This window comes from Loxodonta africana, chromosome 3, assembly GCF_030014295.1.
Source record: "Loxodonta africana isolate mLoxAfr1 chromosome 3, mLoxAfr1.hap2, whole genome shotgun sequence".
Taxonomy (NCBI): Eukaryota; Metazoa; Chordata; class Mammalia; order Proboscidea; family Elephantidae; genus Loxodonta; species Loxodonta africana.
The window spans coordinates 7,489,169-7,511,747 of record NC_087344.1 but is presented as its reverse complement, the minus strand read 5'-3'; the positions used below and the strand labels follow the sequence as shown (position 1 = coordinate 7,511,747).

General features: G+C 54.2%; 1 protein-coding gene across 5 annotated transcripts in view; it reads right to left on the bottom strand.

Annotated features, from left to right (window-relative positions):
• KDM4B (lysine demethylase 4B) overlaps positions 1 to 22,579 on the bottom strand; it is a 216,400-nt gene that overhangs the window by 137,916 nt on the left and 55,905 nt on the right. For all 5 annotated transcript variants that reach the window (XR_010321175.1, XM_064280337.1, XM_064280339.1 and 2 more), the window contains exons 3-4: positions 14,772 to 14,937; positions 440 to 615 (exon numbers count right to left, since the gene is read on the bottom strand). Coding sequence is in view for 4 of the 5 variants with exons in the window: in XM_064280337.1 (XP_064136407.1) it covers positions 440 to 615; positions 14,772 to 14,912 (317 nt within the window). In the remaining variant the exon portion in view is untranslated. The remainder of the gene's footprint in view (positions 1 to 439; positions 616 to 14,771; positions 14,938 to 22,579) is intronic.

Sequence of the window (22,579 nt, the reverse complement as noted above, 5' to 3'; positions counted from 1 at the left end):
AATTAGTGGGGGCAACTCGGAGACAGCCTCTGGACACTCCAGTTGGGGGAGAGGAGAGATGCAACTTAGGCTCCTCACAACCCTAAAACCAAAACCAAGCCCAGTGCCATCGAGTCGATTCCGACTCCTAGCGACCCTATAGAACAGAGTAGAACTGCCCCATAGGGTTTCCAAGGAGCGCCTGGCGAATACGAACTGCTGACCCTTGGGTTAGCAGCCGCAGCACTTAGCCACTACGCCTCACAACCCTGCAGGGGCGCAGTGTCAGTGCTGGCCAGAGGCGCCGTTTTCCCTAGACGCGTCCTGCCGCCCGTGCTGGCCCCTCAAGGTGCGGCTTTCCTGTCGTCAGAGCCGCAGCCCGCCGGGACCTGTCCTCTGCCACCGCCCGGGCCCCCGCCTGCCCGCCCGGCTCCCTGCCTGCCCGCCCGGCCCCGCGTACTTCTCACTGTTGGCCAGGCGGCGGTACTCGCCCACGGTCATGGCCTTCTTCTGGATGTTGTACTGCGTGAAGAGGCCCGACTGGCCCGTCACCACCTGCTGGATGGGCGCGGGGATGACCACGTCGTCGATGTCGTCGTACGTCTGCCGCGGCTTCCACTCCTTGGGCGGGATGATCTGCAGGAGGCAAGCTGGGGTTGGACGCCTGGCACGCCACGCCCCGCCCCCGCCTCGCCACGCCCCGCCTCGTCACGCCACGCCTCGCCACGCCCCCGCCACGCCCCCCGCAGCACACCTCCCTCGGGGCGGGGCAAGGCAGCATCCCTCACAGGAATCTACGTGTATTTAACGCTCCCAGGACCCTGGTAAGGAGCCCTGATGGTGCAAAGGTTGAGCACTTGGCTGCTAACCAAAATGTCACCACTTCAAACCCACCAGCAGTTCTGTGGTAGAAAAGACCTAGCAGTTTGCTCCTGTAAAAATTACAGCTTAGAAAACCCTGTGGGGCAGTTCTGCTCCCTCACACGAGGTCACTGTGAGTTGGAATTGACTCAACTGCACCCAACAACGACAAAAGTAACAACAGGACTCTGGCACCAGGCAGACATGGGTACCTCTACTAAGGCAGAGCTGTGTCCTCTGCAGCTGGGCCCCGGGGCCTGCCAACCCGGAGAGGCAACCCCAGAGCCCCGGGGTCAACCCCAATACAGATCTGCAGGACGACCCACTGAGCAAACATCAGACAGGACTGTGGTTCAGCGGGGGACCTGGGTTCACGTCCAGGCCAGTGCACCTCACGCACAGGGACCACCCAGCTGTCCATGGAGGCTTGCACTTTGCTAGGATGCGGAACAGGTGTCAGTGGAGCTTCCAGACGAAGACAGACTAGGAAGAAAGGCCTGGAGATCAACTTCTAAAAATCAGCCCATTAAAACCCTCCAGATCCCAAACGTGCGATCTGTCACGGATCATGGAGATGGTGCAGGACTGGGCGCGGGCTGTCGTGAGTCAGAGGCTGACCTGGTGGCAGCTGACAACCACAACAAGGTGGAGTTGGGTCTGCATGTGTGCTGGAGTTTCAGAAATCTGAACCCGGATGTGCTCTTTAAGCACAGACCCCATCCCTCTGTCACAGGAGGCACTCACTGCCACAGCCGCGAGCACCCTAACACACCCCTGCACTCACACCCCACACGACAGCTGGGACAACCACTTGGCCATGCAGGCCTCGTAAGCCAAGAGGCTGAAGAGCTAGGTGGCCGTGTTCATCCCAGCCCTGCTTCGCTGAGCACCTGCCAGGTGCAGGGAGCCAACAGGAAGCACAGACCCCGCCCTTGGAGGACTTCCATTCCACACAGGAGGGCAGAGAATCGATACTCAGGATAGACCAGGAAATGGGGTACTAAGTGAAAAAGTTTTAAGAACTGTGCTGGGTAGGAAAGAGTTCCCCCAAGTCCACGTCTGCCCGTTATTTCAGAATGCGACCTCATTTGGAAATAGGATATTTGCAGATATAGTCAGGTCAAAATGAGGTCATTTAGGGAGGTCCATATTCACTGACTGGGGCCCTTACAACAGGAAGAGGACAGACAGACACACAGGGAGAGGCCATGTAAAGACGGGGCAGAGAGTGGAGCGATGCAGCTACAAGCCAAGGCCTGCCGGAAGCCACCAGAAGCTGGAAGAAGCCAACCTGCCAACACCTTGCTCTCAGACCTATGGCCTCCAGAGCTGTGAGAGAATAAACTTCCACTGTTTAAATCCAGTGCGTGTGCCCGTAAGGCTGTCCTAGACACTCATACAGGGACTAGGGCCCAACGACAGAGGAGCGGGGCGGGCACCCAGAGCCTGGGGCTGCAGGGGTGACAACCCCAGGCAGGATAACCAGGTGGATTCTCTGGGAAGATCACTTTGAGCAAAGGCGCAGCTACCTCACTGGCAACCCTGCCTGGCTGTCGGGCACCACCGTACCTCGACCCTGAGCAGGTTCCAGGTCTTTCCATGTGGGAATACCAGGGGATGGCAGGAAGGGCTGGGTCTCTGGGCTTCCGGGAAGTGTCCGGCTGCCAAGTCACAGTGAAGGGCCACAGCCCAGGCGCGGGAAGGGGGTGCTGAGTCTGCGCCTTGGGGCGGGGCAGGACGCGTTCCCTCCAAGCTAAGCCCCGGGCCCAGTGTGTCCATTCCTCGTGACAACTGACTATGAGGGGATACAGCTATGGTGCTGTTGACAGCTGAGGCACAGAATTAACAACCTGCTGGAAAGTGGTGGAGCCGGGATTCGAGCCCAGGCACACAGCCACCACATTCCAGCATCCTGGGCAGGCCCTGGCCCCACTCAGCCAGTGTGTGCTGGGCAGAGCCAGCTCAGAAGTCGAGCGAAGAGTGGTGATGGCGGTGACCTTCCGAGGCCAGCGGCAACCAGGCTCACTCGCTGCCCGTGTGCCAGGACTCTCCCAGCCTTTGTCCTGGGACCGCTTGCCCTGGGGGGCTTTCAGCGGGGTGTCTTAGCCCCACTCAAGAGGTAAGGAAACCAAGGCAATGAAGGAAGCATGCGGGCCTGGGCTCCTGATCTCCTTCCCCTGCCCCATGCTCTCTACCAAGCTACCCGGCCTCTTCACTGCCTGTTTCTCTCCTAGGGTCAGGGTGAGCCTGGGGAGGCACCAGGCCAGACCCCCAGCTGGCACTATGGACCACCTGGGTGCCGGGCACTCCCCACAGCTGACACGGGGCTGGTGGCTCCCAACCCTGGTGTGAGATGGGAGCCCAAGTCTCCCTCCAGGATGCAGACTGGCCACCGACGGTTGTGGGAGAAGGAACCAAACCCCTGCTTCCAGTCCATCAGCTCAGAGTTCTGGGGGTGCAGGGGCTTGCCCAGCTCAAGGCCAATGCTGGAGGACGGCGATTTGTGCCAACGCTAACTGACAGTTTCCGGAGCAGCTGGTATCCACTCACCGTCCCCAAGGACCGTGGTATCATATCACTTTAAGAAAGGGTTTTGCTCTGCAGCGAAAACACTGATCCTCCAGCTGCCTGTTGACAACAGAAGGCGCTGCCCCCGCTGTGAGCAGGCAGGGGGTGTTTCCCAAGATATAGCAATAACAACAGGAGAAGTCAGGGCTTCTCAGCCGAGTGACTCTGCCCCCAGGGGTCACTGGGCAATGTCTGGGGACATTTGTGGTTGCCACGACTCGGGGTGCTACTGGCACTGAGTGGGTAGAGACTAGGGATGGGGCTCAACACGCGACAGTGCACAGGACGGCCCCACCCCAAAGAAGGATCTGGCCCCCGTGTCAGCAGTACTGGGGGGAAGACGCCTTGCATTCATTATTTGGGAAAATACCAAGTTCAATCCCCGCTCACACCGTACACCAGAATAAACTCCAGATGTGAAGGGCGGTGTAAACCAGGGGGACCCTCCAGCTCCTGTGATTCCCCTCTTCTCTCTTCCCCACTCAGTGTGGGGATTTAAATGTGAGCAGTGTCCCAGGACATCAGGAGGTCAGGTGATTACGGGTCAGAGTCTCTTAGGGGTCAGTGGAATCCCCTAACCCAGGAGTTTTCACCCAGGTTGGTTTTGCCCCCAGGAGGTACTTGCAATGTCTCGGGACATTTGTAGTTGTCACAACAGGGGGGAGGGGTGCTACTGGCATCGAGTGGGTGGAAGCCAGGGATGCTGCTCAACACCCTGCAGCGCACAGGACGGCCCCACCCCAGAGAAGGATCCGGCCCCACGTCAGTAGTGCTGGGGATGAGCAGCGCTGGTCTAGCATTAAGTAGGGATGGGCCACCTCCTGGAGGACGTGACCACCCAGTCAGGGGCCGAGCTGTGGCTGGGCCTTGTCCACTACCCTGCCTGCACCTGACAACAGCCACAGTACAGCAGGTACCTGCGGCCCGTGTCTGTACAAGGCCATGGCCACAGGGCACAAGAGTCACAGCCTGCCAGTCTACAGTTAAGATTTCAAGTGAGAAATCATGAAGAGTCAAGTGATACACTAAAACATCTGCGATGGCAGAGGTGGAATATAAAAACAAGAAGGCCCAGACCTCGAGGACACAAAACGGTCTTACAGAGAAATGGAATATACAAGGAGGAGCCCATGAACTTGAGCAACGCCACCTCGTTACCGAAAGCCTAAATTGCAGACTGCAGGGAAGTTCGTGGGCCTCGCATCCAGAACCTGGGGGAGCTGCAAGTCCAAGCTGAAGGCACTCGCCAGGGGAACTGTGACCTCCTCACTTCAATTCTACTGGAGGAAACGCCGCCAGAATCTGAACGAAAACGCTTTGCTCCCAAATTTTCCACTCTCGACAAAGGGCCTTAAGCTACTTCGTTCCTTTACAGCCTCAGTAATGGGCACTGCTGGAGCAAAGGCATCTGAACACCAGGGACAGTTACACACCCCACCCCCATATCTGGTTTGCATACGTGTAAACTGCACTTAAGGAGCCCTGGTGGCACAGTGGTTAAGCATTAAGCTGCTAACCGAAAAGTCGGCAGTTTGAATGCCCCAGCCACTCCACAGGAGAAAGATATGGCCATCTGCTTCCGTAAGAATTACAGCCTTGAAAACCCTATGGGGCACTTCCACTCTACCCTATAGGGTTCCTCTGAGTCAGAACCAACCCCACGGCAGTGGGTTTTGGAAACCACACTTCCACCACCTGTCTCTGTCAGTATGTCCCACTGCAGTCGCTGCACGTTGCTGTGATGCTAGAAGCTATGTCCCCGGGATTTCAAACACCAGCAGGGTCACCTATGGCGGACGGTTTCAATGGAGCTTCCAGACTAGGAAGAAAGACCTGGCAATTTACCTCTGAAAATCAGCCAGTGAAAACCCTCTGGATCATACAACACAACAGTGTCTGATGTACGTGGTGCTGGAAGATGAGCCCCCAAGGTTAGAAGGCACTCAAAATACACGATGGCCGCAGCCATGGAGTGGCTGTGAAGACGGCATGGGACCGGGCAGCATTTGGTTCTGTTGCACATGGGCTGGAGCTGACTCCACAGCACCTTACAAGGGGAAACCACATGATGAGCAGGACCAACCAAGGCTACATCAACACAGGGTCGCCTAGAGGATGCTGTATGTGACATCTCTGGGAACGTCCGGGAGACGGAAGAAGAAACATGTTGGAGCCTCACACCCTCACATTTCTGCCAAGATCGGGCCCTGAAAGGAGGGTCTTCAGACAGTGAATACTGGGGGAAATCAGCCAAAAGAATTCGGGGCACCCTCACTGCCCTCAGGGCTGCACAGGCCAGGTGGTGCCCGAGCTGACCCCGGGGGGCAAGCCCCACCCAAGCACAAAGAGTGAGATGGCCACGCACCCAAGGTGGACAAGGGGTACCTGGCAGATGGCCAGGTGTAGGTCGTGTGGCCAAGCTGGAAGCATCTGGGCAGCTGGCAGAAGGTGGGACCTGGAGGTGAGGGGCTGGCCCTGCCCCCAAACCCACCTGTCCTGAAGCCGTTACATGGGGAGAAGGGTCGGAGCAGCCGGGGCCCTCCCCTGCGAGCACCTGCCTGGCTGCAGGACCGCCCTGGGGGTTACGCCCCTGAACACAAGGAGGACACCTAGAACATCTCAACACCCCCAGAAGGACCCTGCAGTGCCCTGTCTCCTGCCACCCACACCAGCCCCTTCCTGTGGCCTCTCCTACCCCAGTGCTTCCCTGTAGGCGACCAGGGAACCACCCCCAGAGGATGCGTGGAGCAGCAGCCCATGAAGGAGTGTGACCCAGGCCACCGTGGGCTAGCCTCACCCCTCTGCAGCCTGTGACGCACCCAACACCCTCCCTCTCATCCCCCCCCACGCCTTACAGATCTCTGGGCGGGAGGGGGAAGATGACCAAATGCAGCTCTGATGGAACAATGACGCTCCCCTCACCAGACAGGCACACGGGAACGCACACACACACGGGCACACACACACACACAGAGATGCACATGTACGCACATGCACACATACACAGGCACACACACCCACACACAGGTGTACACTGCACACATGTACACACACAGGGTCACAGGCACACACTCCCCCCACACACAGATGCACACATGCGCATATGCACACACACAGGGACGCACACACCCACATACACAGAGATGCATACGTGTGCACATGCACACACAGGGACACAGAGATGCACACGTGTGCACACGCACACAGGGACAGAGATGCACACGTGCATACATGTGCACACACACAGGCACCCACACCCACACACAGATGTACACTGCACACATGCACACACACAGGGTCACAGGCACACACTCCCCCCACACACAGATGCACACATGTGCATATGCACACATACAGGGACACACACACCCACATACACAGAGATGCACACACAGGCAAACACACCCACACATACAGATGCACACTGCACACACACACCCACACACACAGAGATACACAGGTGTGCACACACACACAGAAGGGTGGTTCAGGTCACTGAGGGCAGGCAGAGGGGGCACCTGGGTCAGGAGGCTGGCACCCTGAGGGGCAGAAGCCAGGGTGCCCATTTGAAACAAGCAGGTGTGCCCAGGGCCGTGGCAGATGCTTCCCTGAGCCATCTGTCCCCGCACAGTGACCGGGAGGCTGGCCAGGTGGCTAGAGGTACCAAGATGCCATCCCCGTGAGACAGGAAAGGAGCGAGGAGAGGGGCCTGCAGGTGAGAGGGTGTGCGTGCTCAGGAGTGTGGGCATATGTGCAGATGTGTGAATGGATGTGTGCAGGTATGTGCGTGTGAGCAGCTGTGTGAATGGCTATGTCCCAGTGTGTGGGTGTGCATGCAGGAGGGGTACGTAAGTGTGCAGCTGTGAGTGTGGGTGTGTCTGAGTAGAGGTGTGTGAGTGGGTGTGTAAAGGTGTGGGGTGTGTGTGTGCAGGTGTGTGAATGGGTTGTGTGGGTGTGTGCAGGTGTGGGGGTGTGTGTGTGGTGATGTGTGTGCAGTTGTGAGTGGGTTGTGCAGGTGTGCAGGTGTGTGGGTACAGTTGTGTGAATGAATAGGTTGTGCAGGTATGGGGATGTGAATGTGGGGTGTGTAAGTGTGTGCAGTTGTGTAAGTGGGTTGTGCAGGTGTGGCGTGTGAGTGTGTGCAGGTGCGCATGCAGGATGTGGGGTGTGCACAGTGACCCTGCAGTTGCCATGGCCTCTGAGCTGACCGTAGTTGTGAGTGCCCTCCCCGCTCTCACATGCACGCCCACATCTCCTCTGTCTGGCAGGGCCTCTCCCATGCTGCCCCGCCCCCTTAGCAGATTTCAGAAAGAATTTCCCACATCTAAAGGCAAATTTCAATCAAAAAGAAAACAGCAAATGGAAACACCACTTAGGAAGCATGAAAAAGAATATGCAAAACAAAAGGCAGAGAAAAACTATACCCCCGAAAATATTAACCTCACAAAAACACCCAGTACAAATGGTTTCCAGTCCATTTAAATTACAAAAAAATTGGTCCAGATGAATTAGAAGCTCAGGGCAGCAATGGGGATGCCAAGGACATGAGAGGGAAGGCGCCCAGCACAGTGACAGTATGGACAAGGAGCCACACCGGGAGGTGAGAGGGAAGGCACCCAGCACGGTGACAGTATAGACAAGGAGCCACCATGGGGAGGTGAGGGGGAAGGCGCCCAGTACGGTGACAGTATGGATGAGGAGCCACCACGGGGAGGTAAGGGGGAAGGCGCCCAGTACGGTCACAGTATGGACGAGGAGCCACCATGGGGAGGTGAGGGGGAAGGCACCCAGCACGGTGACAGTATGGACGAGGAGCCACCACGGAGAGGTGAGGGGGAAGGCGCCCAGTACGGTGACAGTATGGACGAGGAGCTACCATGGGGAGGTGAGGGGGAAGGCGCCCAGCGCGGTGACAGTATGGACGAGGAGTCACCACGGGGAGGTGAGGGGGAAGGCGCCCAGCACGGTGACAGTATGGATGAGGAGCTACCATGGGGAGGTGAAGGGGAAGGTGCCCAGCGCGGTGACAGTATGGACGAGGAGCCACCACAGGGGGGTGAGGGGAAAGGTGCCCAGTGCGGTGACAGTATGGACGAGGAGCCACCACGGAGAGGTGAGGGGGAAGGCGCCCAGTGCGGTGACAGTATGGACGAGGAGCCACCACGGAGAGGTGAGGGGGAAGGCGCCCAGTGCGGTGACAGTATGGACGAGGAGCCACCACGGGGAGGTGAGGGGGAAGGCGCTCCATGCAGTGACAGTATGGACAAGGAGCCACCACGGGGAGGTGAGGGGGAAGGCGCCCAGCGCGGTGACAGTATGGACGAGGAGCCACCACGGGGAGGTGAGGGGGAAGGCGCCCAGCAGGGTGACAGTATGGACAAGGAGCTACCACGGGGAGGTGAAGGGGAAGGCGCCCAGCGCGGTGACAGTATGGATGAGGAGCCACCACAGGAGTGCAGGTGGCATCCAAAGCAGTAGCATGTGGGAGAGATGTTTCCAGAAACAGCTAGGAATGGGAAGGCCAGGCCCGGGAAACAGGATGAGTGTAAGGAATTACGGGAGGGAACAAGGCAGAGGGGTACCTGACAGGGGTTTAAAGGAGCATCTGCAGAAGGGAAAAGAACAAAAAGTCCACAGTAGTAGCTCCTGACAACATTCCCGGCATCAAAGGCAACTCAAGTCCCCGAACAGAAATGCCTGCGGCCTCCTGAGAAGATGGAAACTGGCTCGTGGACAGGGGCACAGCCTTGTGGAATTCCTAGATAAAGGAAGGGCGCCTTGCTCCATGGACACTGGGCCCAGGACACAGACTGAGGCAGATCAAAGAATTTCCCCACAGCAGGGAACCCAAGAGGGCGGCCGGGCCTGCCAGGCCCCAGAGGAGGGGAGTGTTAAGTGGGTAATTCAGACCAACTGATCCGTTGGTCAGGAAGAAGAGCCCCAAACCTGAAAAGGACTCTAGGGATGGGTTCCAGAACCTTCTCAAGATTACAGACATCAGCCAGTTGAGAAACTGGCCTTGAGCGCTGAGCTGAGGCTAAAACACCAGCAGCAACTACAGTTTCAGACCCAGACAGGAATATTCTATCACTTCATATTGTCAAAGTGTCTAATGAAGAAAAATCAAGAGGGAATAGGGGAGGAAAGAAGAAATAAGGGAAAGTGGAAAGGGAAGGAGCCCACTGCTTTATCTTTTTTTTAAAGCCTACTGCTTTAACTTTTTTTAAAGGTGGTGGCATCGTGGTTAAGTGTTACGGCTGCTAGCCAAAAGGTTAGCAGTTCGAGTCCACCAGGTGCTCCTTGGAGACTCTATGGGGCAGTTCTACTCTGTCCTATAGGGTCGCTATAAGCCAGAATCGACTCAATGGCAGTGGGTTTCTTTTCGGCTTTATCTTTTTTTAGAGGTGATTAATCAAGGAACAAAGATATCAGTCTACGTTTCAGTCAGAAATTCCACAGACGAACCCTAATCAAAAGGGGGCAAAATGCTGAACATAGTTTTGAATTCTCATAGAACTCAGAGGGTACTGCCCCAAGATAACCTTTACCTTTTACTTTTAACCAAAAATATCCCTGAAGAAAGAGGCCCCGGATAAATAAGGCATTATTGAAAAAGAAGAACAAAGTGGGAGGCCTTACTTTACCTGACTTTAGAACCTATTATACCACCACAGTAGTCAAAACAGCCTGGTACTGGTACAACAACAGATACATAGACCAATGGAACAGAATTGAGAATCCAGACATAAATCCATCCACATATGAGCAGTCGATATTTGACAAAGGCCCCAAAACAGTTAAATGGGGAAAAGACAGTTTTTTTAACAAGTGGTGCTGGCATAACTGGATATCCATCTGCAAAAAAAGGAAACAAGACCATACCTCACCCCATGCACAAAAACTAACTCAAAATGGATCAAAGACCTAAATATAAAATCTAAAACGATAAAGATCATGGAAGAAAAAATAGGGACAACGTTAGGAACGTAGAAGAAAAACTAGATAACTGGGAACTCCTAAAAATCAAACACCTGTGCTCATCCAAAGACTTTACCAAATGAGTAAAAAGACTACCTAAAGGCTGGGAAAAAGGTTTTAGCTATGATATTTCCGATCAGCACCTGATCTCTAAAATCTACATGATACTCCAAAAACTCAACTACGAAAAGGCAAATAACCCAAATAAAAAATGGGCAAAAGATATGAATAGACACTTCACTAAAGAAGACATTCGGGCAGCTAACAGATACATGAGGAAATGTTCACGATCATTAGCCATTAGAGAAATGCAGATCAAAACTACAATGAGATTTCACTTCACTCCAACAAAGCTGGCATTAATCCAAAACACACAAAATAATAAATATTGGAGAGGCTGTGGAGAAACTGGAACACTTCTACACTGCTGGTAGGAATGTCAAATGGTACAACCACTTTGGAAATCCATTTGGCGCTTTCTTAAAAGGCTAGAAATAGAACTACCATACGATCCAGCAATCCCACTCCTCAGAATATACCCTAGAGAAATAAGAGCCTTTACACGATCAGATATATGCACACCCATGTTTGTTGCAGCAAAAAGATGGAAGCAACCAAGGTGTCCATCAACGGATGAATGGGTAAATAAATTGTGGTATATTCACACAATGGAATACTACACATCGATAAAGAACAGTGAGGAATCTGTGAAACATTTCATAACATGGAGGAACCTGGAAGGCATTATGCTGAGTGAAATTAGTCTGCTGCAAAAGGACAAATATTGTATAAGACCACTATTGTAAGAACTTGAGAAATAGTTTAAACTGAGAAGAAAACATTCTTTTGTGGTTACGAGGGGGGCGAGGGAGGGAGGGAGGGAGAGGAGTTTTCACTCATTAGATGGTAGACAAGAATTATTTTAGGTGAAGGGAAAGACAACACACTACAGGGGAGGTCAGCACAACTGGACTAAGCTAAAAGCAAAGAAGTTTCCTGAATAAACTGAACGCTTCGAAGACCAGTGTAGCAGGGGTCAGGGGTTTGGGGACCATGGTTTCAGGGGACATGTAAGTCAACTGGCATAATAAAATCTATTAAGTAAACATTCTGCATCCCACTTTGAAGAGTGGCGTCTGGGGCCTTAAACGCTAGCAAGCAGCCATCTAAGACGCATCAATTGGTCCCAACCCACCTGGATTAAAGGAGAATGAAGGACACAAGGCGATTACAAGCCCAAGAGACAGAAAGGGCCACATGAACCAGAGGCTACATCATCCCAAGACCAGAAGAACTAGATGGTGCCCAGCTACAACCGATGACTGCCCTGACAGGGAACACAACAGGGAAGCCCTGAGAGATCAGGGGAGCAGTGGGATGCAGACCCCAAATTCTCATAACAGGACCAGACTTGATGGTCTGACTGAGACTAGAAGGACCCCAGTGGTCATGGCCCCCAGACCCTCTGTTGGCCCAGGACAGGAACCATTCCCGAAGCCAACTCTTCAGATTGGACCAGACAATGGGTTGGAGAGGGATGCTGGTGAGGAGTGAGCTTCTTGGGTCAGGTGGACACTTGAGACTATGTTGGCATCTCCTGCCTGGAGGGGAGGATAAGAGGGTACAGTGGGTTAGAAGCTGGCGAAATGGTCACGAAAAGAGAGAGTGGAGGGAGAGAGCGGGCTGTCTCGTTAGGGGGAGAGTAATTGGGAGTATGTAGCAAGGTGTATGTAAGTTTTTGTGTGAGAGACTGACTTGATTTGTAAACTTTCACTTAAAACATAATAAAAATTACATAAAAAAAAAAATCCCTGAAGTCTTCTTTACACCAAACAATAATTTAGCTTAACTAGTAAAGAATGTCTTCTTTGAGCACCGTGCTCTCTTAAGAACTATCTATATGGGATTAAATTGACAAGAGTAACTAGAGGGATTAGAGAAGAAACTTAGGGGGCAGTGAGTTTATGTTGATGGAGGAGGAAGAATTCAGAAAAGGAGAGTGAGAATAGCTGCACAACTCCAAGAATGCACCTGGCGTCACTGAATTGCCCAGGTGGAAACCATCTGATCGGCATTTGTTTTGCTGTGTACCTTTTCAACAACAGCAACAAAGTGTTAGCTCGTTACTAAAGATATGAAGGTAAGTAGCAGAACAATTAGTAGTAGTAGTTATTAGTAACAGAGGAGAATGGAGGGCGGCCGGAGGCAGGAGGCTGCTACCATCCTCACTGCAGCACAGGCACAGCCCATCTAAGGGGTCTGCAAACTATAACCCGGGGGCCAAATCCAGCCCACAGGTCGAGTCTGCCTGCTTTTATACAGCCTGTAAGCTAAGAATGTCTCTTTCATTTTTAAACAGTTGATAAATATCAAGAGAAGAACAATGTTTCACGAGTGAAAATAACACGAAATTCACATTTCAGTGTCCAGATATATTGGCACACAGCCATGCCCATTTGTCTATGTGTTGTCTACAGCGGTTTTCAAGCTACAATGGCTCAAAAATGAGCAGCTATGACAGAAACCATATGGCCCCCAAAGCCAAAAATGTTTACTATCTGGCCTTTTATAGACTACAGAACACCTACTGTTCTCAAGCAATAACCCCTGGGTGGTGCAAATAGCTAACACACTCAGCCGCTAGCCAAAAGGTTGACAGTTCGAATCCACCCACAGGTACCTCGGAAGAAAGGCCTGGTGACCTACTTCAGAAAAATCAGCCATTCAAAACCCCAGGGAGCACAGTTCTGCTCTCACACACACAGGGTTGCCATGAGTCAGGGTTGAGTTGACAGCAACCTGTTTGGTTTGTTTTTTGGTCTAATCAATAGAGAGCTAGGTGTCTCAGATAAAGTGATAGTCACACAGGATGCAGCTAGACCCAGAACAAACAGGATTAACCTTCTGAGTTAAGAGATATACACACATAGACACACACGCACTCACTGTTATGTATTGTAAACCCTAAACCCCTATAAAACCCCTATACCTGCAGATAAAATCCCATTTGGGAGCAGGACTTCCTGGTTATGTTAATGAATCATGTCAGCGACAGACGGTTGTGTCAAACCAATCCCCTCTGCAATATAAGAGCCGACTAGGCATAGAGAAACAAGCCCAAATGGAGAAGGATTGATGCCACGTGGAGAAGAGAAGCTGAAAGAAACGTGGACCTTTCTCAGAGCACGCAGGAAGAGCCTTCCCCTAGAGCCTGCGCCCTGAACTGGGACTTCCAGCCTTCAAACTGTGAGAAAACGCATGGGTCTGTTAAAGCCACCCACTGGTGGTATCTGTTGAAGCACCACCAGGAGACTAGCAGCCCACATAAACACAAAAAAACACACAGACCACACCATCCATCTTCAACATTCACAGGAAGTACACAGAGCTGCACGTTAGCGTTTAGATCTAAAAGCAAGACAGGGCATACTGACACATCTGTGTTCACCCACACACACTTGCCTGCACCCACACACACTTGCCTGCATATGCGTCACACGCTGTGGGAAGACACATAAGAGACTGGTCACATGGCTGCTTCCTGGGAGAGGAGCCGGGGAACCAGGGACCAGAAGGGAGATGCCCTTGTCACCCTCCACCCTGTCATACTGTCTGAACTCACCGTGCCCGTCCCCCAAACCAGGAGCTGTTTAATGAGGGGCGTAAAGGCAAAAAGGAAGGCCTCCCCAACATCGACTCCCCCAGAAAGCTGGTCTCTTCTCCCAGGATGCCCTGGGCAGGCGTCTGGCCGCCACCACGCTCCCCCAGCTCTGCCCCCACTCAGCTGTCTGCACCCTCCGGCCAGGGGCTGTGCTGTTCATTTCTGACTTCCACCCCCTGGAACAGCACCTGGCCCAGCACATGAGCTCAATCAATGTTTGCTGAATGCCTGAGGTTCACATGGCTCGATGAACACCTGCGGCCACCTTAGGAGAGACGCGTGACTCAGACCCGGCCGGCTGGCCAACGAACACCTACGGCCACCTTAGGAGAGATGCACAGCTCACACCCAACCGGCTGGCCGATGAACACCTGCGGCCACCTTAGGAGAGATGCGTGACTCAGACCCGACCGGCTGGCCGATGAACACCTGCGGCCACCTTAGGAGAGATGCGCAGCTCACACCCAATCAGCTGGCCAATGAACACCTGCGGCCACCTTAGGAGAGATGCGCAGCTCACACCCAACCGGCTGGCCGATGAACACCTGCGGCCACCTTAGGAGAGATGTGTGACTCAGACCCGGCCGGCTGGCCGATGAACACCTGCGGCCACCTTAGGAGAGATGCGTGGCTCACACTTGGCCAGCTAGCCGTGCTGGGTCCCAGCGGGAGGTGGCATGGTGTGGAGGGGTGGAAAGCGGGGCCAGGGCCAGCCCTCACCCACCTTGGCCAGGCCCGCGCGGTGGGCGCCCTGGGATTCGATGTAGGCCACGTATTTGTTGAAATCCTTGAACTCCTCCATGGTTGGGCGGAAGGTCATGATCTTGCAGCTCGGGTTCTGGGCACCGTGGTCCTCGGACCCCATGGCTGCAGCTGGGGGGGCGCCACACCTGTGAGGAGACAGGGGAGAAGGTCAGGGCGTCGCGTTCTGGGTCTCCTCTCCCTCGGAGCATGCGCAAACGCCCAGGCTGCAGGGAGGAAGGCGTACTTTATTCCCCCACACCGAGTACGAAAGACCAGGGTGACCTCAGCTAATTAAAAACAGAGGTGTCCTGGTTTTGAAAGCCAAGGCAACACGGAAGTCAGTCACTGATTCCAACCCAGGGACCCCCAGAGACCGGACACTTTCCTGACTGGGGACCCGCCCGTGTTCACCGGCACTGGCTTCCAATCGATACATCGCAGCTGATAGACTGCAGCACTCGGGTGTTTCTGGAGGGGAGGGTGCTGTGTATGTGTGAGCCTGTTCTGTTCACAGTGAGACCACACAGGCAGAGGGGCGCATGACCCCGGGCAAGGTCCCCTGTGGGCGGCGCGTGTGTCCACAGGACTGGCCTGGCCAAAGGAGTCCCGCTGGCGGCCCAAGGTGGGAATCCTGACTAGGAGTGCACGAGGCCCAGCCTGGACGGCCTGCTTCCACGGCCAAAGATGCTCACAGTCGCCCAGAAGGGCCTGGTTGGTTATAAACCAGCCTGAACATTTCTGCGGAGCCCTGGGTGATGCAAACAGTGAATGCACTCAGCTGCTAACCAAAAGGCTGGAGGTTCAAGCCCACCCAGAGGCACCTCAGAAGAAAGGCCTGGTGATCTACTTCCAAAACATCAGTCACTGGAAACCCTGTGGAGCACAGTTCCCCTCTGACACACAGGGTCGCCAAGAGTCGAAGTCAGCTCCATGGCAGCTGGCTTGGTTGGGTTTTGGTCTGGACACTTTGACCCCGAGTAGGCAGAGTGGCCCAGGCTGTTCGCACCACAGGAAAAGTGGATATCGGGGTCAGGTTCTCCTCTCGGGAGTTGGCCAATGTGGTGCACCCCGTTCTGGGGTCAGGGGACCCAGCAGGCAGCTGGCAGTCCACCTCCGCTGGAAGGGGCCTGCTTGGCAGATGAGTCTCCAAAAGCTTGGTGCATTTGCAAAAGCTGGAGGACTTGGAAAAAGCCAGAACACAAGCGCACACAAACGCGAGAGCTCCAAAAGAAACTGGACGAAGTCCATCACACCTGCCTGCCTTCCCAGCCCCCAGAATGAACCCGGAATGAGAAAGAAAGAAAGTCAGGAAGCCTGCCAGTCTAGGAGAGGGGTTCCAGGTCACAGAGCACGCTCCTCCTAGCGGGCACTAGAGGGCAGCATCGCCCAACGACCGGCGCGCGACGCTTGGCGCTGTGAGGGACCTGGAAGCCGGCGATCCCCGTCCCCGCAGAAAAGTCTGCGTGAGGGCTGGAATGCCCGGAGGAGGGGGCACCGCGTAAACCCACTCACAGTGGCCGGTCCTACGGGGAGAGGTGTGGGACACTGGGCTACAGGGAACAGGGGGCCTTACCTTGCAAGCTTCGTTGGGATTTACCCCATACCACACTAACAAAATCCTGCTGTCGCTGTTTGCCGCTGACGAGCTGATTCCGACTCACGGCAATCCCATGTGCGCACAGCAGAACCGCTCCACGGGGCTTTCAGGGCTACGAATGAGCTTCCAGAAGCAGATCACCAGGCCTGCCTCCTGAGGAGCCTCTGGTGGGTCTGCACCTCCGACCTTTCACCCAGTAGTCAAAGGCTTAACTGTGTACGCCCTCCAGCTTCGGTCTGACTCTGGCTGCCCTGTGGAGATCCGTCGGCCCAGGACACAGGGATAAGGACTAGTCGGGAGGCCACTGAAGAGGCGCTGCGGGTTCCGTGGAAGAATTCTCACCCTCCGTGCAGGAGACCCGGGTTCGATTCCCAGCAGTGCACCTCATCCACTGGCTAGCCACCACCCGTCAGTCACTGGAGGCTTGCATGTTGCCACCTTGCTGAACAGGTTGCAGCAAAGCTTCCAGACTAAGACAGGCTAGTAAGAAAATCCTGGTGATCGACTTCCAAAAAACAGCCAGTGAAAAGCCCACGGATCACAACGGTTCAATCTGTAGCTGACCACGCGGAAGGTGCAGGACCGGGCAGCATTTTGTCCTGTTGTACATGAGGTCACCAAGAGTCAGGCACCAACCCAAGAGCGGCTGACAACAATGATGGGAGGCCATCATAGTACGCAGGTAAGAGACGGTGATGACTTGACCAGGCTGGAACCGGTGGACGTGGCAAGAAGTGCACAGATTCTGGACACGCTTTGAAGACAAAAGTGGCCAAATCCCTGCACCTGGAGAAATGGTGCTGGGGTTCTGCAAGCATGGGGCACCCCTTTCTCTGGCAAATGTGGAGAAAGTACAGCATTCCCCACCTCAGGCTCCCGCACCATCCGAGCTGGGTGCTGCCGCCGCCCCCACACTCATGAGCGTGCAAGTCACTTCCTCTGCGCCTCAGCTTCCTGCTCTGTGCAATGGGGTAGTAATCGCACCTGCCTCAGAGACTTGTTGTGAGGCTTCCTCAGGAAGGTGAAGAGTCACCCTATGACCCAGCAATTCACCCCCCAGAGAAGTAAAAGCAGGCATGCCAACAGACGTGTGTACACCCACGTTCACTGCAGCTAGGAGCCTCTCCTCCCTGGGTCCCCATCCCTCTCACAGCTGCTGCCTCCACCGACAAGGAGGAAGGGCCACCAGGGGGAGGGTGGCTGAGGCTGGAGAGCAACCAGAGAAGGTGAGTGAGAAATGCCTGAAAGGGCACCCTCACTTCTGGGTGACAGCCCTCGGCTGCCCATATGCTGTCTGCCTGCCTGGGCACCAGAATTTGGAAATGCGATGACTGGCCTGGGGCCACCCTTTTCCAACAAAGCCAGGAAGAGTTTTCTGCTGGGCATGGCGCTGAGGGTGGACTCTCGGGGGCTTACAGGTTCTCTGGCGGGTGTTTTCCAGAAACGGAACGAGTAAAATCTGTAACTTCGCGGTTTTGACACAAATACAGTATGCAACGTGCTCGGAAGTACATCCCCTGAGTGTATGTAAACTTACGAATAGAAAAGTTTACGCGAGGTATGTTGCGTGAAAGTCCCTTGGGGACCCTGGTCCTTCTCAAACTGGCCCTAAGGGAGGGCGTCTCCCCCTCTCTCCCTCCACTGGAGCCTCCCCTCCCACCCCTGTTCTCTGTCAGGTGAACCAAACCCCAGCCAGCCGCTTGCTTCCCTCTCGGCCCAGTCCCCAACAGAGAACGGTGACAGAGGAGTCCCTAAGCAAGATTAGGCCCCGATGGAGTAGTTTATCCTCCACCAGGCTTCAAGACCAGAGGCGGCACAAGAGGCCTCTGGAGCCCCTGTCCCCCGTGTGTGGCCTGGCGTGTGCCCACGGGTGGCTCTGGAAACCTCGCCGATGGGAGGAAGCAGGCCCCCTTGTATCTGGTGCAATCTGCAAGAAGGGCCTGGTGCAGGGGACAGAACAGCCTGCCTTCCTCAGACAGACACACGCCCAGCTGCGAACGTCTTCTGCTTCACCTGCTCGACTGGGAGCCCCAACTACATGCCAGGCTCTTGATGAGGCAGGCACATGACCCCTGACCTCACACGAGCAGTCTAAGCACCTGCTGCCCTATTGTCACTGCTGGCCCTGGCGTCAGAGAAGCCCTGGCCCAGCCAGCTTTCCAGAACATGGCGCCAAATCAAGGGGCTGGTGAGGAAGGCCATGCCCCCGCCTTCTGTACCTGCTGGCATTTGTGCCTCTCCTAGCTCCTGCATGCTGGCCTCTCCAAATGGCAGGAGAGCCAGGGGGAGGGAGCCCAGGGCACAGAGGGCAGGCAGCCAAGCAAATGGGCTAGGAGTGGCCCACGGGGGACACGCCACACCACAGGCATCCCAAGGCAGGTTTCTCCAAGGAGAATGCCAGGGCCAACCTAGCTGGGCCCTGCAGAATTGACTGGGCCGCACTGTCCATGAGGACAAGAGAGGGATGAAGCTGAGGGAGGAGCACAGGAGTCTGGGGCTAGACAGGTCAACTTAGAAATTTAAGTCCAAGGCGAGCAAGGCTGGTGGGGCTCGCAGCACCACGAGAGACTCGGGAGGGTGTGGCAAGGGTTTCGGACACCAGGCGGACAGCCGACCTAACAGTTATTCCAAAGATACACAAAGTCCAAGAGGTAGAAGGAAAAACTACCCAGAAGCCTGTGCATCACTTCCTGCGGATGCTGCCACAAACGGCCACACACCTGTTTAAAACAACACCAATTTATTCTCGTACAGTTCTGGAGTCCAGCTGTCTCACTGGTCCAAAATCAAGGTGACAGCCAGGCTGTTCCTTCTGGAAGCTCCAGGGGAGCTGGGCTTTTCCACCTTCCAGAGGCCACCCACATTCCTTGGCTTGTGGCCCCCTCCTCCATCTTCACAGCCTGCAGTGGAGCACCTTCTACCCTCTCTCTCTCTGACCTCTGCTTCCATCATCCCGTCTGCTTCTCTGACTCTGGCCCTCCTGCTGCCCTCTTCTAAGGACCCTGGTGATTGTACTGGGCCCACCCAGTTCATCCAGGGTCATCCCCCATCTCAAGAGCCTTCACTTAATCCCATCTGCCAAGTCCCTTTGCCATGCAAGATCTTACAGTCATACGTTCCAGGGATTTGGCCCTTGGACATTTTTGGGGGACCGTCATTCAGTCTACCACAACCTGCCACACAAGAAATACAGTCCGCCAAGAAATAAGCCACAATGACCATGTCTCTCCAGGCCCTCCCCAAACTGCAGACTGCTGCTGCTGGGCGTGTCTCGAGGAAGCTAAGCATGTAGACCTGGACTCGTCCAGACAAAAGCAGTTTCCAGAAAGTCAGATATGGGCTCGAGCTGTACAGCGGTCTACACCACTTTTCTCCCACTTCTGTCCATGAACAGAGGCAGACAGCTTTCCTGGCTCTGCAGACAAAGCGCTGCCCCGTTCTCGGGAAGCAGCAAGTGCACGGAACCAATCCTGGCGACCACCCCGCAAGCCCAAGTGGGGGACATGCAGCTGTTCCCAGTGGTCTGCTCCTCCAAACCTCTTGGTCTTGTGTCCACGCAGCCGTGCCAGAGCTGGTTGCAGGCTGGATCCCGAGACATGGGTTCTGGGGTTGTGGGCACTGGGCCGCCCTGCAGCCTCTGTCCACACTACAGCTCCCATCCTCTCAGGACAGCCAAGCCCCTTCATGCAATCAGATGGCACTAACCCCAGAGTTGGTGCAGGACGCCCAGGAACCACAGCAAGCGGGACAGTGCTCTCTGACGGTAACACAGAACTATGGCACCTGGCCCAGGAGGCCTCCTGACGCAGAATGAATGAGCCATGCGGCTCAAACCCTGACAAACCTCTCTTTTTCGGCATCGCCTACAGAGGTGCCGCTGTCACCTAGCTGCATCGTGGCAGCCCTCAGATCCCTCGTGAAGTTCGAGGGTGTCAAAAAAAAAGGACCAAGGAATTCATCCAGCACCAGTCAGACTGATGCGTCAAATGTCGGCTTCAGAAGCAACAAGAACACGAAGCCCCTGTGCCCAGGGTCTTCCAGAAGTTGCTGGCCCACGCTGTCAAGGCGCTGGAAGTGCTGCTGATGGGGAAGGAGCCTCCTTGGGCTGAGACTATGCATCGTGGGGGAGTGGCCCAGTTGCCCCTTGGAGTCTCCGAGCTCAAGGCCAGGCGATGAGTGAACTAACAGCTCATTTGGTAGATGTGACAATTTCCAAATCAAGTCAGCCATCTGGCCTCAGGCAGTGAGTTAACCTAGACCAGGAGCAGCAAACATTGTCACGTTTGTAGGCCTGAAGATCTCAGTTGCAATGACTCATCTCTGCCATCACAACGCAAAAGCCACCACAGATGATAGGTAACTGAATGGGCGTGGCTATGTGCCGATAACACTTTATTTACAAAAATAGACAAGGGGCTAGATTTGGCTGGTGGCCCAGAGTTTGCCAACTCCTGACCCAGATGAGGAGCAAACTCTTGACTTCACTCCTTCCAAAAAGAACGCTGAGCTGTACCTCCTTGAATTCCTAAATGGCGGCAGACCAGTCCAAACTTGACCCTAATTAGCTACATGACCTTGGTCGGGCCTTCATCCCTCCAGAGCAGATAAGCACCAAAGGACCCAAGGGCAACACTGAGCACAAGCAACCTTTCCTGGGGAACCAGCCAGTGGGGAGTCACCTCGGGGAGCCCACAGTACTGTGCATCCCACATGGACGCCCCTCCCACCCTAGGCCACCCCCACCCACCCTGTGAGTGTGACCTGGGACATGCTTACATTGTGTTCCTCTCTTCTTATGAGTCATCACCTTGGGCCACCATCTGAGGCCACCTCTTTAATCCCTATCCCTGGTTTGTTAGAAAAGAACAGTAGAAGGTAGATATGCTTAAGTCAAAATCCAGAAGAGCTGGGCAGTGGTATTCTTCTCAGAGTAGTTTTTAAATAATCTTCCATTTTTAATGAACATGTGGACACCTCCATGAGGAACTGCCTCGTTTGCCATGAGGCCAAAAGAGCTGGACGGTGCCTGGCTACCAATACCAATGTTGAGATCAAGGATTCTATAGAAGAATCCTAAGCAAAAGAGGGGGAAATGCAGAACAGAATTTCAAATTCTCATAAAATGCACTTTCTGGAGCCATGGAGGCAGGATTACTCGCCAAATTGATTGCCCTGAGAGAATCTTTTTATTTTATTTTTTTTTATTGTGCTTTAAGTGAAAGTTTACAAATCAAGTCAGTCTCTCATACAAAAACTTATATACACCTTGCTATATACTCCTAGTTGCTCCCCCTCTAATGAGACAGCACACTCCTTCTCTCCATCCTGTACTTCCGTGTCCATTTAGCCAGCTTCTGACCCCACCCCGCCTTCTCATCTCCCCTTCAGACAGGAGCTGCCCACATAGTCTCATGTGTCTACTTGAACCAAGAAGCTCAATCCTCACCGGTATCATTTTCTATCTTATAGTCCAGTCCAAACCCTGTCTGAAGACTTGGCTTTGGGAATGGTTCCTGTCTTGGGCTAACAGAAGGTCTAGGGGCCATGACCACCGAGGTCCTTCTAGTCTCAGTCAGATCATTAAGTCTGGTCTTTTTATGAGAATTTGAGGTCTGCATCCCACTGCTGTCCTGCTCCTTCAGGGATTCTCTGTTGTGTTCCCTGTCAGGGCAGTCATCGGTTGTAGCCAGGCACCATCTAGTTCTTCTGGTCTCAGGCTGATGTAGTCTCTGATTTATGTGGCTCTTTCTGTCGCCCTGAGAGAATCTTTAAACCTTAAGCCAAAAATATCCCCTGAAGTTTTCTTTGAACCAAGTAATTGTCTAGCCGAATTAGAAAAGAATGGCTGCGTGACGCATTATACACTTTTAAAGAATTGTCTATATGTGATTAAACTGACAACAGCAACTCGAAAGGACAGACGAGAAGCTTGGGGGGAATGAGTTTGTGATGACGACAGTGAAAGGGTTTGGAAAATATTGAGAAAGGTGACACAAGTTGAAGAATGTGGCCCATGTCACTGAACTGTACCTGTGGAAATTCTTGAAGTGGTGTGTGTACTGTTGTGTATATTTTCACCAAAAATAATAACAACCTTCCATTTTTTGAGCCTCCCCACTGTAACTCGTGACCATTTCCCACGGTGGGAGGGAGGAGCCCAGATGCTGTGCCCTGGGAGCCTGACCACACAA